Source organism: Sitophilus oryzae, unplaced genomic scaffold (genome assembly GCF_002938485.1).
Source record: "Sitophilus oryzae breed Bouriz unplaced genomic scaffold, Soryzae_2.0 scaffold_860_pilon_pilon, whole genome shotgun sequence".
Classification (NCBI taxonomy): Eukaryota; Metazoa; Arthropoda; class Insecta; order Coleoptera; family Curculionidae; genus Sitophilus; species Sitophilus oryzae.
In genome coordinates this window covers 986,141-1,001,177 of record NW_022147484.1, presented here as the reverse complement: position 1 = coordinate 1,001,177, position 15,037 = coordinate 986,141, and the positions used below count along the sequence as shown (strand labels likewise).

Sequence of the window (15,037 nt, the reverse complement as noted above, 5' to 3'; positions counted from 1 at the left end):
AAATTCTACGCCAAACTTTCTAAAATATAATTTTTTTTTTGTTGTTTTACAAGGAACACCCTGTATATTATTATTTTATTAGACGTTAGAGAGTTAGAAAATGAACATTTTTTGTATTTAAAGTATTTCAAAATTTTTAATGGTTTTGCAGATACACGTAGTATTATTTCATATGGCTCTTTCAACGGTAAAATACAAGAGCAAAATCATTGGGTGGCTTTAATAAAAATTTACTGTAGAAAATGTCATATGAAATATAACACCAGGAATATGACACCATTAAAAATTTTGAAATACTCTAAATACAAAAAATATTCATTTTTTAATTCTCCATCTATTGAAAAATAATATACAGGGTGCCCCATAAAAAAACGAAGCAAAAGTATTTTATATTTTAGAAAGTTTGGCTTAGAATTTTGAACACCCTGTATGATTTACGATTATCATATTTATAGCAGAGTTAAGTACAGACAGTTTTTATTATTATTTTTTTTAAGAAAGGCTGCTGAAAAATATATATTTTTATTGATTTATTAATATCTCTAAAACTATTGAAATATATTTACTCATATTTAAGGATTATGTAAAGTCATCTGAAGGAAGCCAAAAATGCAATAATATACAGGATGTTCTATATAAAAAAATTATTCTGATCCACTTCACTTTTTTGAGGCAACCTATAACCTATAGAAGTTAAAATATGTTCCTGAAATATATCCTCGTACATATTTTGGTTTGATTTGGTTCCCAAGTTTTTTATTCTAAGAGCTACAGATGCCCGAAGCACTATTGCCAGACCCTGTAAAGATAAAAATGTAAAGATAGGTTTGCAATTTACACAGTGTATTTTTTAGTGTCCTTTCTATACGTCAATTTTTTTGAGAATTTTTTTGGATCTAGTTCTTCGCTCAAAGTCGTTGATGATTTTTTTCTTTAACTACAGTGTCGTAGCTATACACAGGGGGTTAAAATCTTCATATTTCCTCGAATTATTATAATTTTCTTTTGGTATATGAAATAAATGTTAAGATTATTGTTATGTGGTGTTTGAAAAATCAAAGAAGCGATAGCCATACATTACTAGTATCTGCAGAAATTGAAGAATTGTTTTCAGCTGAAGAAGATCCGATCGTATTTGAATAACCGCCGCCACTGGGGTGATCAATACGTGCATATATATCAAGGTACTACCGCTGCAAGTACTAAAGTGAAACTGGATTAAAATTTATGAGTTCGATAATCCGACAACGGGTGAGCGGACAGTGACACCGGCACCGCACAAGTCTCATCGCCCTACGTACTAGGTAGTACTACCATCGCGGTACCATCGCAAAAACAAGAGCAAAACGACGACAACTGTCCTACGCCTCCTAAAATTAGCCAAAGTCCGGGATCCGGGGGCCGTACCGAAGGACGACCACGGGGGCCTTATAAATAGGCTTCCTTGCAGATGGTCTGGACACAGTCAACCGAGTCCTGCTCAGTCCGCAAGTACAGCCATGAATTCCGTACCCGTAAGTACTGTTTTATTTATTGTCACTGTATATATCTTCTTAGAGTGATATATCTATTAGTATATATATATATCTATTTGTCACTGATTCTGCTTTGCAATAGTTATGATTTTTAATTATGATATTTTGTCTAAATTAATTCTCTTTTGAAAATTTATTTGTGAATTTAATCTTAACATTTTTTTTTCTTTAGGTTTCCTATTGTTCTATATTAATATATTATTTTTATCTAACTAATTTTATTCTTATTTCTGATTATGTAGATATAGATTATATACATAGAAATATTTTTAAATTCATCTCTGTTTTATTAGCAATGTTATAGAATTTAAATAATAATTTTAAAACAGTAGGTATATTATTAAAAAATGTAAAAATAATTAAGTACTCATGTTCTATTTTCAAGAGTTACATTAAGTTCAATTTTTTATGATCAAAATCATTCTAATTTTGGATTTAAATTACTGCAAATTTGCATGTTAACATACGAGCAAAAAAATAGCGTCATAGTTGGCTTGAAAATGAAGATCGCTGTCATTTTATATGTAAAATTATACGGGGAATGACAACGCGTTTTTTCATCCGTTTTCATCATACGGTATTCTTTTTCCTTAGAATAGTTACTGCAGTTTCACTGCAGGCAATTTTTGAGGTCTTTGGACGAAATATTCCGGGCTATATGTAAATTTTTTCTCTACATCTACGTATTTGCAGATATTCACATAATTCATAGGGTGTAAAATCTCTTGCTTTCTAACCCTATACTAATTATAAAGATCTAAATTTAGAAAATATTATAATTGTATAAATAAATAAAAAATTATTATAACTAAGTTGAATTGAAGTTTAAATTGAAAATTAAAAATATACCGAGTGCGTCTCAAAAGTGGCTCACCCCTAAGTATAACTTTTTTATTTTGTCAGATAATAAAACGAGATTTGGTATGTTAGTATATGAAATAAATTAGGATTGATTGACGTATTCAATTGTTTCGGTCACTTCCTGTTTCACCGGAATAATGACTACAACTTTGGATTTTTAAATGGCACCATCGGAATTTTTTTGCTTTAATTGATAGAAAATGACACTCTGAATAAAATGACATCATATGTCAACTTTTGACATTTTCGAATATGGTTTATGTGAAACTGCAACATGCATAGCGACAATTTGTCTAGAAATACCAAGTGTGAGGTACCAAATTATTGGTAAAAAGTGCTTTTTCTAAACATGCTAATGAGCCGCCCAGGACAAGACACTAAAAACATTAGACTATCAAATCTATTTTTTCAAGGCTCCTTGATTAAAAATTAGCGTTTTTAACACAGCCATGGCACTCTAGATTGAAATTTAAAATACAATTTTGTTTTAAGCCAAAAAATACAGAGGATACCATTTAAAAATCAAAAGTTGTAGTCATTTGCGGTGAAACAGGAAGTGATCAAAAACCACTAAATACGTCAATCAGTCCTAATCATATACTAACATATCAAATCTCGTTTTTTTATCTGAAAAAATAAAAAAGTTATAGGAGTGAACCATTTTTGAGACGCACTCGGTATATAGAAATTGAATTTGATACTTTGTTATAGTGGATTCAAAAATGACTTGCTTCTGCATAAGCCATTTTAAATAGGCGGTCCTAAATTTTTAAGAACAACTATAATTTTATCTCACAAGTATTTCATCATACTCATAATTTGATTAAATATAAATAATTAATTTTATTAAATACGAGAATATTGTCTTTGAAAAATAATTTAATCCAGATAGTTTAAAATATTTTGCATATCTAAGTTCCTTGCCAAAAGCTCTCAGTTCGCTACACAATAGAATGTATATTTTTATCTAAATAGCACATGAAGATAGCAAAAAAAACAAGATGTCGAAACGGCGTTGCATGAGAAAGAGATTTTTTTTTCTAAATACAACTATCTTTGAGCAACTTGAAACCATAAGATTTTTACAATTTTTTAGGATGAATTTTACATTTATATTTCATATTTAATTTTAAATAAATCATTTGCTTCAAAAGAATAACTTCAAATGGTGTTTACAAGAAACAAGTTACTGAAATTATTTTTTTAAAAGTAGTTTAAAGCAATAAAAAAAGTATAAACTATATATTGTTAATGTTTGGTAATAATTAAATATAAATAATGTTTAATTAATTGTCAAGCTTTAAATATTATTCTTTTAAATAATGTCTACACTTTTGTGACGGGTTCATTTCTTGAAAGGAATTTTGTTTTTAATAAAAAAGTATTTTTTTTTGTAAACATCACTGCGTTGATCCAACGGAGAAATTTGTCAGTGGCATTTTAATAGTAAAACAAATTTGCTTAACCAGTGTAGTAACCAGACAAAAAGTGAATAACGTTTCAGAAGGTATATCTCCTCCTGGTCACCAGCAAACAAAACACAAAAATCAAAGAAAAAACTACTTAAAGTATCTAAATGCAACTAATCAAGAACACTTTAATTTTTTTAGTATATACGTCTATTATAAACTCTTGACGTCCTCAATTTCAACAGTCGTTATTTTTCTAATGGTACCCTTTTTGATTATTTAAAGTACGCCTTAGTGTGTCTAAATTCAACTTTTAAAAGTGACAACATCAAGAATCTAATAAACATAAAGTCTAAATGTAAACAGTTTAATTATTGATTTAACATCATAATATTATATTTTTTTTTCAAGAAAAGGCATATTGGTGTCACATTTAATATATCAGTACTTATTTATGATTTTAAACTATACCAATAAAAGTAGCGTACAGTATTTGTGAATAATTGGTCTTTAATACACTTGGTGTGATTTTTTTTACCTGAAGTCACTTATAAAAAAAACAACCTCCAAAAACAGACTCCCCAAACACAAAATCGTAAAAAAAATTCTACGAAAATGCATCTTCTCTTTTTTCCTACTTTAGAATAATTGAAATCCGTAACATGAAAGCATGTTTCTGCTTTACATTCTAAGCACTTTTCTTGTCTAGATATGAACTTGACCTAGTAGAACTGTAATTTAGCTATCAATACCGTACCGAGAAAAAAAAGGAAATAAACAAAAACGAACCAACAAACCAAACCAAAGCAATTGAAACACGCTTAAGCTAAAACGCTCCTGTTTGCGAATGCCAATTGCCGAGTGCTTTTGAAATCTTGCTATAAGCATTTTACAATATTTTATGAATAAATGAAAATGGTACACTCTTCCGCAAGAAGTTTTTTGCGTGTCTCTGTTATGTTTAGAAAAATTCCTAGAATGAAAATCAGAAACGTGCTTTCATGTACCTGGCTATTCTAAAGTTGAAAAACTGAAAATGATGCATTTGGGCATAAGCCATTTGCATTAAGAAATTTTTTTGGTGATTTTCATTTGGAAAATATTAAATAAACAAATATTTCTTACATAACTGATTTCAGCTAAACTACAGTAGCCCTGGTTTCAGTTATTATAAAGTTGAAAAACTCAAAAAGGCTGCATTTCCGCAGAAAAATGTTTGTGACATATTATTGGCAAAGGCTCGGGAAAAGGCCCTTCCAAATACTAAATAAATAAATAAATATTTTTTATATAACTGATTTCAGCTAAACGAAAGTTACCCAACCCAAACCAACAGTTGCTCTAGTTTGATAATTGCACTCTGGTATCGTGCTCAAAAAATCGCACGATTTAAATACCTTAATATCCACTTACACCTTAGCATACTATTTTCTGTACATAGTAGCTTTAAAATGCAATACTTTAAATAGAGACTAAAACACAATTTTATTTGCAAATCTATCATTATTTTCTAGGCAATCTCAGTCCTCTTCGCAGTCTTGGCCGTGGCCAATGCAGGCGTAGTAGTAGCTCCTTCATCCTCCAAAATCATTCAAGGACCTAGCACAAGGACCACTGTCGTCGGGCCTGATGGAAGCTCCATCTCCTCCGTTTCTCCAGGAGGCTCAATCATCAAGGAAGAAACACCCGGAATCATCGCTGAAACTGCACCAGCTGTAGCGGCCGCTCCTTTAGCTTACTCGGCACCACTTGCTTACTCAGCTCCTATTTCTTACGCTGCACCTATCGCTTATGCTGCTGCCCACGGTGCTCATGTGGTGACATCTTATTCTGCACCTTTCGGTTACCATGCACCTTTGGCTTACTCTGCTGGACCGTTGGCGTACTCTGCTGGTGTAGTAGCTGAGAAGCAGCTGGATACTGTCGTGTCTGGACCATCTGGTACGATCTCTACAAGCAAGACTGTCCATACTCCCGCATACGTAGCTGCTGCTCCCCAGTACTACCGTGCCGCCTATTACGTTTAAGTGAATGGAATGATTCGATAATTTATTTCTGTTAGTTTGTAAGGTTAAAAAAGGAAAATTACAATAAAAGAATCAGAACATAATAATATATAATCGTTTTATTTTAAACACATTAACTTCTTCGCTCAATGCTCAAATGGATCAAATACTCGTATTGCCTACAGTTTTTGATTAAAGCAAAATAACGAAACTGTTATTATGTTTAGTCTTATTTTATATATTTTATATTCCAATTCTTAAATATTTCAGACTGTGATGAGTCCAGTAACAGTCAGTAAAAAAATGTCACAATAAATTTTGAATTCCAGTTGCTCTTTAAGAACAAAATATGTAAATATTAAATGTCTAAGAACACAATATGTAAAAACCTGAAGTTAATACAAAACATCAAATTAACAATTGCAACCTGATCAGTATCAGCTAATGAGGTAAAACCAAAAATCTCAATTTTTCTCAATATACATATATATTTTTTTTCCTAATTTTTATCCAAACCAAACCAAACCAAACTTTATTTGATAGAAAATGACACTTTAAATAGAATAACATATCATATGTTAACTTTTGACATATTCGCTTAAAGCAAAATTGTATTTTAAATTTCAATCTAGAGTGTCATGGCTGTGCTAAAAACACTAATTTTTAATCAAGGAGCCTTGGTAAAGTAGGTTTGATCATATAATATTTTTAGTGTTTTGTCCTGGCTGGTTAAAAGGTTTCCAAATCGTATTTTTAATCATATCTCAATTTTTTGAAATGGAACGGGGAGGCTCATTAGCTCACTTAGAAAAAGCAAATTTTTACGAATAATTTTGTACCACACAGTTGGTATTTCGAGTCAAATTGTCGTTATGAATCGCATGTTGCAATTTGAAATAAACCATATGCGAAAATGTCAAAAGTTGACATATGATATATCATTCTAACCAGAGTGTCATTTTCTATCGAATAAAGTAACAACACACCGAAAGTGCTATTTAAAAATCAAAAGTTGTAGTTATCTCCGATGAAACAGGAAGTGGTAGAAAAAAAATTAATACGTCAATCAATCCTAATTTCTGTAATGTACTAACATACCAAATCTCGATTTTTTATCTGAAAAAATAAAGTAGTTATAGGGGTGAGCCACTTTTGAGACGCACCCGGTATAGAGATGCCTGAGTAATAAATTATTTATATTATATATTTTACACTAGCGCGTACCAGCGACTTCGTTCGCGTCGAATTAATCAATTGTAATGGTGATGATAAAGCAAAGCAAGAATTTCCATTAACCTACAAACTGGATAAAATTTTCTCACATATATATCAGCATGAGAAAAAACAATATGGCGATATTATTATATAACTTGGTAATATTTGAGGGGTAGTTTCATCTCGTTGGAGTTTGACTTTCGAAAAATCCGTTTGCCAAAAATAAGCTTTTTACGTCAAGCAGTTTAAGCAGAATCGTGGTTAAGAAATTACACAACTTTATAGATCACCCTGTATGGTTTTTGAAAAAATTTCAAAATATGTAAAAAAACCAAATAAATTAAGCTTGTCCAAGCGTTTTCCCGAAAGACTAACCGTTTTTTAGATAACAAATATTGTAATATTTGAGGGGCGTTTTCACCCTCTTGGAATTTGAGATTCGAGAAACCCCTCCTGATCGAACCTCTACACCCCACAGTCAATCCGTTTGCCAAAAATCAGCTTTAAACGTCAAGCAGTTTAAGCAGAATCGTGATTACTCAATGGTCATATTTTATGAAACACCCTGTATAAATTTATAAATAATCTTAAAATATGTAAAACAACAAAATAAAATATACATGTTTAAGAGTTTTTCCGAAAAACTCACTCAAATAAAAATATTTTAATATTTGAGGGATAGTTTCACCCCCTTAGAATTTGAGTTTCGAAAAATCCCTTCTTATCGAACCTCTACACTCTAAAGTCAATCTGTTTTCCAAAAATCAGTTTTTTACGTCAAGCGCCTTAAGCAGGATCGTGATTAATCAATAAGCAGATTTTTCGAAACACCCTGTATATATTTTTAAAACATCTTAAAATATGTAAAAAAACAAAATAAAATATATGTGCTTAAGCGTTTTTTCGGAAACTTGATCGTTTTTTAAATAAAAAATATTGTAATATTTGACACTGGAATTTTGAAAAATCCCTTCTTATCGAACCTCTACATCCTAGAATCAACCTGTATGCCAAAATTGAGCTTTTTACGTTGAGTGGTTTGAGCATATATTAGTATAGACTAGAACATTTAAAGGTGTAGACATTTCACCAATATAATTTCCGGCATTCATATTATAGTATTTTGTATTTTACATTTTTGCTTTTCGTTCAGTAATCATTTGGCTTCGTGCGGGTGAAGAGTCAAGATGGCTCTTCAGTGTATTTTGTGTTTTGAAGGATTATAGTGAAAAGGGAAAACCTCTGGGCTAAACCCTAGGCACTCCAGGATCAATTGCTAGTTCGGTACTGGGTGTAGACATGCTTTTTTTATTATGTCACTATTACAGGTCTATAGTATATATCCAACTGAATGATCCCAAATATTTGTTTCTGGCATTTTTTGGATATCGTCTATCGAAGTCGTTGGCCAGACCATACAGTAAAAAGATCTATGTATTCAGTTTTTAGCAGATCAGCACTTCACCTCTAAAGAAAATGCAGATTACTGTTAATGGTTCCTTGCTGTATTAGTCCACAGTAAAGACATAAAAATTAAGATCATTCAAAATTAGAGTTAGGTAGAAATGGCAAGTAAAAGCTGTATTTTTTCAAAATATACATTTCATTTATCCTTTTATTATACTTAACTTATATAACTTTATTATACTTATTATACTACTTCTCACGGCAAATTCCTGTTACTGAATGATCTAGAAAACACGTAGAAGCACTTAATTTATAGATTGCACAGATACTTAATAAATAAGAATGTACCTGTTTAAAAAAAAAAAACGTCGTCGTTATAATACTAAGACACTAAATGAATCATAACGATATAACGATTCTTTGTTTATGTGTATCATAAAAAAATCCTCAAGTCATGGCTAATAAAGCACAATTTGGCGAGTAGCGTGAAGGAACGTTGCAAAAAAGCTCTGTACGCTCACTTGGTACATTACGATCGGTTTTCGGACCGCGGAAAATAATATTTTAAGGAAAAAAAAACAACTTGGTAGTTTAGGGCGTAGGTACCTACTTTGGATCGGGCAACACGCGGAACTTTGCTTCAGTTCGTTGTAATGGCAAAAAAATCGGACAGGAGCAAGGACGCGAAGAAACCGCGTATAAATATTGTTATTTTTCGGAATTGCTATCAGTTGATTGTTATTATTAACCATGAACACCTACGTAAGTACTGAAGCTAGCTAAATTTTTGATTTTAAGTATAATATCCTCGTACATTCTAAGTCAGCTGTGTAGTTTTCTTTTTCATTTCCTCTTTACGTTATCTAATTATTTTTTTAATAACTTGGTATTTAATTATATACTCCCCGGCACAAAATTCCGCCACCCTAAAAATTTTACTATGTTTGATGTTTTATAACTTTTTATTTTGTAAACCGATTTTTATGATTATGGCATCAGTGTGAAGGCAAATTTATTGGCATTATTTTTTATTATTTTAATGGCTTATATTCTTCTATTAGGTGGGTTTATAGCAAGGTAAATCAAAACGTTGTTTTTTGCATACCCTGTGGAAAAAATGAGACGGGCATTGAATTTGAATTTGAATTCCTAACATTTCATTTTTTTAATTATCTCATTATCTATATTCTTTTATGAGCCACACATTTTGTTTAAGTAAAGAGTAAGTAAACAAAAAACTTTTATTCAGAGATTCTTTTATTGACAAAAACAATAATTTTAATAGCGTGCATATCCACCTCTCGCAGCAATAGCAGCGCCAGGTTTTCGTCGTATCGAATAAATAAGGGTAGTATTCTTTCTTGATCTATAGCTTGATAAGTATTAAGCTATAGATCAAGTATCCCAAGAAATCCCTTTACAAGAGCTAAGGCTAACATTAACGGAGGAATCTCCATTAATTTCCTCCGTAAGATTCCTCCGTTAATGCTAGCCATAGTTTTTGTAAAGTTTGTGGTGGAAATGGACGACGACGAATAGCCCTTTTAAGTTCATCGCACAGATGTTCAATTTGATTGAGGTCGGGACTACAAGGAGGCCATTCTAATCTTCATCTAACCTCATTCAGGTACTCGTTATCTACTCGTACTCCTAACTCGTTACCCTGCGCAACGTGGGGCCTGATATTATCATGCTTGAGTATAAACTGATTTCCAACGAAAGAAGAAAATGGAACGACAACTTCTTGGAGGACATCCTCAATATAACGGTGGGCATTGAGAGCTCCATTTTCAACTAATTCAAGATTGTAAAAATATCAGTACTTCATTTAAAAATGTGTAGCTCATAAAAGAATAGAGATAATAAGATAATTCAAAAAACGAAATGTTAGGTGTTAATACATCTAATATTACAGGAAATTGTTTTTTTATCCAAAATGTCCGCTCCATTTTCTCCACAGGGTGGTTTGAATTTATAGCAAAAAACGAAGTTTTGATTTACCCCGGTATAAAGCTACCTAACCGAAATATACAGGGTGGTCCAAACTGTATTCCGGAAACTTCGGCAGCATATTCCGTAGATAAAAATAAGTAAAAAAGTTCGTATAAATGTATGTCCTAAAATGCTTAGTTTCTAAGATACAGGGTGTAGAAGTTTCATTTTTATTTCGATTTTTTCCAAATAATTTCTGAAGTAACATCAATATTTGGATTAAAATTGGTGGATAAGTGTTTTTTGACATGATAAATTTGATTTTGATGTTAATATGACTCCCATTTGTAGATGGCGCCATCTACATGTGTTTTAACTGTAATAACTTTTCGTCGGTACCTATAAAAATCTACTGATTAAAAAATATACATTTACGACTTGTTCTACATAAAAAAGGTCTCTTGGTAAAAATCGCTACGAGTAATGGTTCTCGAGATGTTTGGAATCGAAATTATCAATACCTATCATCATTGACATAAATTGAACATGTTGACTAAATAGTTATTAGACTGAAATCATAAATTTGAAATCTTTTTGTGTCAAAAGTTCAAAAAAAAACTATTTAATCATAATTTTACACAGAAAAACTTATGATTAATTTAAAAAAAATAAGAATTTATTATTTCAGTCAAATAACTATATCAAAGTGTGCTTATCTTTTGTCAATAATGACATGTATTGACTATTTCCATTCTAAATATATTGAGAACGGTTGCTCGTAGCGATTTTTACCAAGAGACATTTTTTACATAAAAAGTCATGAAAATGTATATTTTTTTAGTCAGTGGTTTTATACAGGTACGGTCGAAAAGTTATTACTCTTCAAAACGGTTAAAACATATGTAGGTGGCGCCCCCTACAAATAGTAGTAATTTTGACATCAAAATCAAATTTCTCGTGTCACAAAACTCCCAGATACCAATTTTCATCCAAATATTGACGTTACTTAACAAATTATTTAGAAAAACTCGAAATAAAAATGAAACTTCTACACCCTGCATTTCTGTAACTAAGTATTTTAGGACATACATTTATACGAACTTTTTTACTTATTTTGATCTGTAGAATATGCTGCCGGAGTTTCCGGAATACAGTTCGGACTACCCTGTATAAGCCATTAAATAATAAAAAATAAAGCTCACAATTTTTTTTACGAACTAATATAACATAATCATAAAAACCGGATTACAAATTCAAAAGTTATGAAACATCAAACTTAGTCAAAATTTTAGGATGGCGGAATTTTGTGCTTATATTTATATTATATTAAATTCATATTTTTTGGAACATCATTAGTGTTTTAGTGGAATTTCTAAAAAATGCCAAAAATATTGTTTTATTAATTGATGAAACTACACACACATCCAACTGCCAACAGTAAAGCCATTTAAATTAAGTAAGTTATCCAAAGGACTTGTCCGTTATATAAGATAATTCTGTCTTATGACCAAAAATAAACGCCACTATATCATTATACAACAGTTTATAAAGATTTAAGCATTTTAATAACTTTTTTACTTCCCTAATTTTAGGCTTTTATCACTTTCTTCGCCTTCGTTGCTGCCGCCAACGCTGGCTACTACCCATCAGCAAAAATTCTCCAAGGACCCAGCTCCAAAACCACAATCGTCGGCCCCGACGGTAGCGCCATCTCCGCTGTGGCTCCTGGAGGCTCCATCATCCACGAAGAACATCCTGGTTACATCGCTCACTCAGCTCCTCTTGCCCACCATGCTCCTCTGGCTTATGCTGCTCACGCACCAGTAGTGGCTCCTCTGGCATATGTTGCTCATGCTCCAGTGGTAGCTCAACACGCTCCAGTTGTAGCACAGGCCTACGCAGCTCCCATTGCTTTGGGTCATGAAACTCATATTTCCAAATACGGAACTCACATCACTCACGGAGCACCTGCAGTATACAGCTCTGTGGTGGAACCTGTCGCTTATGCCAGCCATGGACTTTACAGTAGTCAACATCATCATGGTTTATATGCTGGACATCAAGGATTATATGCTGGACATCAAGGACTATATCTTTAATTTTGATATTTTTAGAAAATAAAATAGGCTTTAATAGGTAAATAGGTAGTAAATTATATGTGTACATGTCATAATAAAATAAGAGAATCAAACACATTGATGTAAAATAAACAAGTCTGTAATATATATTAAATTGTTCTTATTACATACATCTCCATATTACTATTTTTCTTTTTTGATTTTCTAGTGCTATTAAGACAGCTGTTATTACAAAACTGGTAATAAAATTAAATGTGAGGACTGTTTCTACCTTTATGGCAGGTACATTGCACTGAATTTTTCGGGATTATGATAATAAATAAAAAACGAACAAAATTTAAATAAAAATGTAAAAAGAAGAATCAACATTCTTCTATGATCATATATACAGAATGAGTACAAATATTTTTAGGGCTGGTAGATCTCGATAAGAGAATATATATGGGGAAATTAAAATAACTTTCGTTGCACATCATAATACAACCACCAGAAAACTCCATAAGACGACACATGGTGTCATTGATGACGTGCAACGAAAGTTGTTTTAATTTCCCATTCTTTTCGTTCTTCAAATAGGTTCAAAATAGCCGATTTATTTTACATCGAAAAGTTAAAAATTATATGATTTTTGAGCCCGTTCAGATGGTTTTGAGAACGACTGGATTTTTTCTGTTTTTGAAAAAAAAAATTCTAGAAATTTCTCCAATTTTATTAGAATATAATACAATAATTTATTTTTCACAAAAAAAAACTCATAGACCGTTCCTGGGATCGAAATATACTATTCCCTAAAAATATTTGCATTTATACCACCGCACCGTACGCATGACCCATCCTGTATAGTTTTCTACAGCATTTGACATCAATTCTATTAACATAATTGACAGCATTTTTTTCATTGAACACCTCGATAACAATCATATCTGTTACTTAATTTTTCAAATTCCCCCTTTTTTATTAAAACAAAAATTATGTAGTATTTTTTATAATGATAATTTTAAGGATAAGTTCAGGCACGTAGAAGATCGAAATGTTTTACATAAAATAATCTTTAAATCAAGAAAAAATAATTAATGTTACGTGAGCTCTATAACATTAATATTTAAACAATGCGTTGTCAGAAAACCTACACAACTTATATATACAGGGTGGGTCAATGGAAACTTTCTACCCCAATTTTTCTCGTTTAAAATTAAAATTTGGAAAAACGCTCGAACACGTCGATTTAGTTTTCGAGGGGGAAAAGAAAATATCATAAAATCACTTTCACACCTACAACCTCCAAGGCGGGGGCGGTGCCACCCCTAAATTCTTAAATAGAAAGGGGGGCCGAGTGATACCTCATGTGAAAGGTCTTTCAATTCCCTGTTTAATGATATAAGATATCATGTACTTTCGTTCAGTAGTTTTAGAGATTTATTGATTTAAAGTAGATTTTTTAATTTATCAGCTAAGTGGTGAAAAAATCGGTTTTTATTTTTTTTTCCTCTGTATGTATTTTTTTGGCAAACTATGTATACTAAAAATTTTTCAACCCGTGCCCAGGCGTTTTTCCAAATTTTAATTTTAAACGAGAAAAATTGGGGTGGAAAGTTTCCATGGCCCACCCTGTATAGGTATATTACTTAGCTAGTCGAATTTATTTGGATAAAATACCTAAAAATTTATAAATATTGAACCCTGATTTCTATAGGATATATAGGATTTTATTTTATTCCATCTATAATAAATTAATAAATACCTAATATTACCTATACCGGGTGCGTCTCAAAAGTGGCTCACCTTTATAATTTTTTTATTTTTTCACATAAAAAAGGAGATTTGGTATGTATATGACATAAATAAGGATTGATTGACCTATTCAATTGTTTTCTATCACTTCTTCTTTCACCGGAAATTACTACTTTTGATTTATAAATTGCACCCTCGCTATTTTTCTAATTTATTCGATAAAAAATGACACTCTGAATAGAATGACAGTTAAAACACTAATCTTTAAGCATACGGAGCTTTTAAAAAATATATTTGATCGTCTAATGTTTTTCGTATCTTGTCCTGGCCGTCTAAAAGTGGCCCAAATTGTATTTTTAATCATATCCCAATTTTTTCAAGAGAGCATTTCTTACGAATAATTTTGTACCACTCACTTGATATTTCCAGTCAAATTGTCTTTATGAAATAAAGGAAATATTGTCTATTTCAAATAAACCATATTATGTAAAAATGTCAAAAGTTGACATATGATATGTTATTCTAATTAGAGTGTTATTTTCTATCAAATAAATTTAAAAAAAAAATATGTATAGGGTGTCATTTAAAAATCAAAAGTTGTAGTCATTTCCGGTAAAAAAAATTGAATGCGTCAATAAATCCTGCTTTATGTCATATAGTAACATACCATATCGTTTTTATAACTGAAAAAGTAAAAAAGGTAAAGGGGTGAGCCACTTTTGAGAAACACCCGGTATACCCTGCTTGAGATTCAAGAGGTGGCGGCTAGAGAAAGCAGTGGTTTGTTATCAGAAAAATCAAAGATGCTCTATATGGAGTTTACATAAAATAAAGATTAGTTATTAATCTAGTTTTGTTGTTTA

The 15,037-nt window shown here is 31.3% G+C and overlaps 3 protein-coding genes across 3 annotated transcripts in view; 2 read left to right on the top strand and 1 right to left on the bottom strand.

Annotated features, from left to right (window-relative positions):
- LOC115890300 (ADAMTS-like protein 3) overlaps nucleotides 1–15,037 on the bottom strand; it is a 1,070,176-nt gene that overhangs the window by 307,349 nt on the left and 747,790 nt on the right. The gene's annotated exons all lie outside the window — the stretch shown is intronic.
- Nucleotides 1,267–5,914, top strand: LOC115890307 (pupal cuticle protein C1B-like). Its single transcript, XM_030910484.1, has 2 exons — nucleotides 1,267–1,514; nucleotides 5,320–5,914. Exons 1-2 carry the CDS (start codon nucleotides 1,500–1,502, stop codon nucleotides 5,830–5,832), a joined length of 528 nt encoding a protein of 175 aa, XP_030766344.1. The 5' UTR covers nucleotides 1,267–1,499; the 3' UTR covers nucleotides 5,833–5,914.
- Nucleotides 9,112–12,590, top strand: LOC115890311 (cuticle protein LPCP-23-like). Its single transcript, XM_030910488.1, has 2 exons — nucleotides 9,112–9,195; nucleotides 11,958–12,590. The coding sequence occupies exons 1-2, from the start codon at nucleotides 9,184–9,186 to the stop codon at nucleotides 12,462–12,464; spliced, it is 519 nt and encodes a 172-aa protein (XP_030766348.1). The 5' UTR covers nucleotides 9,112–9,183; the 3' UTR covers nucleotides 12,465–12,590.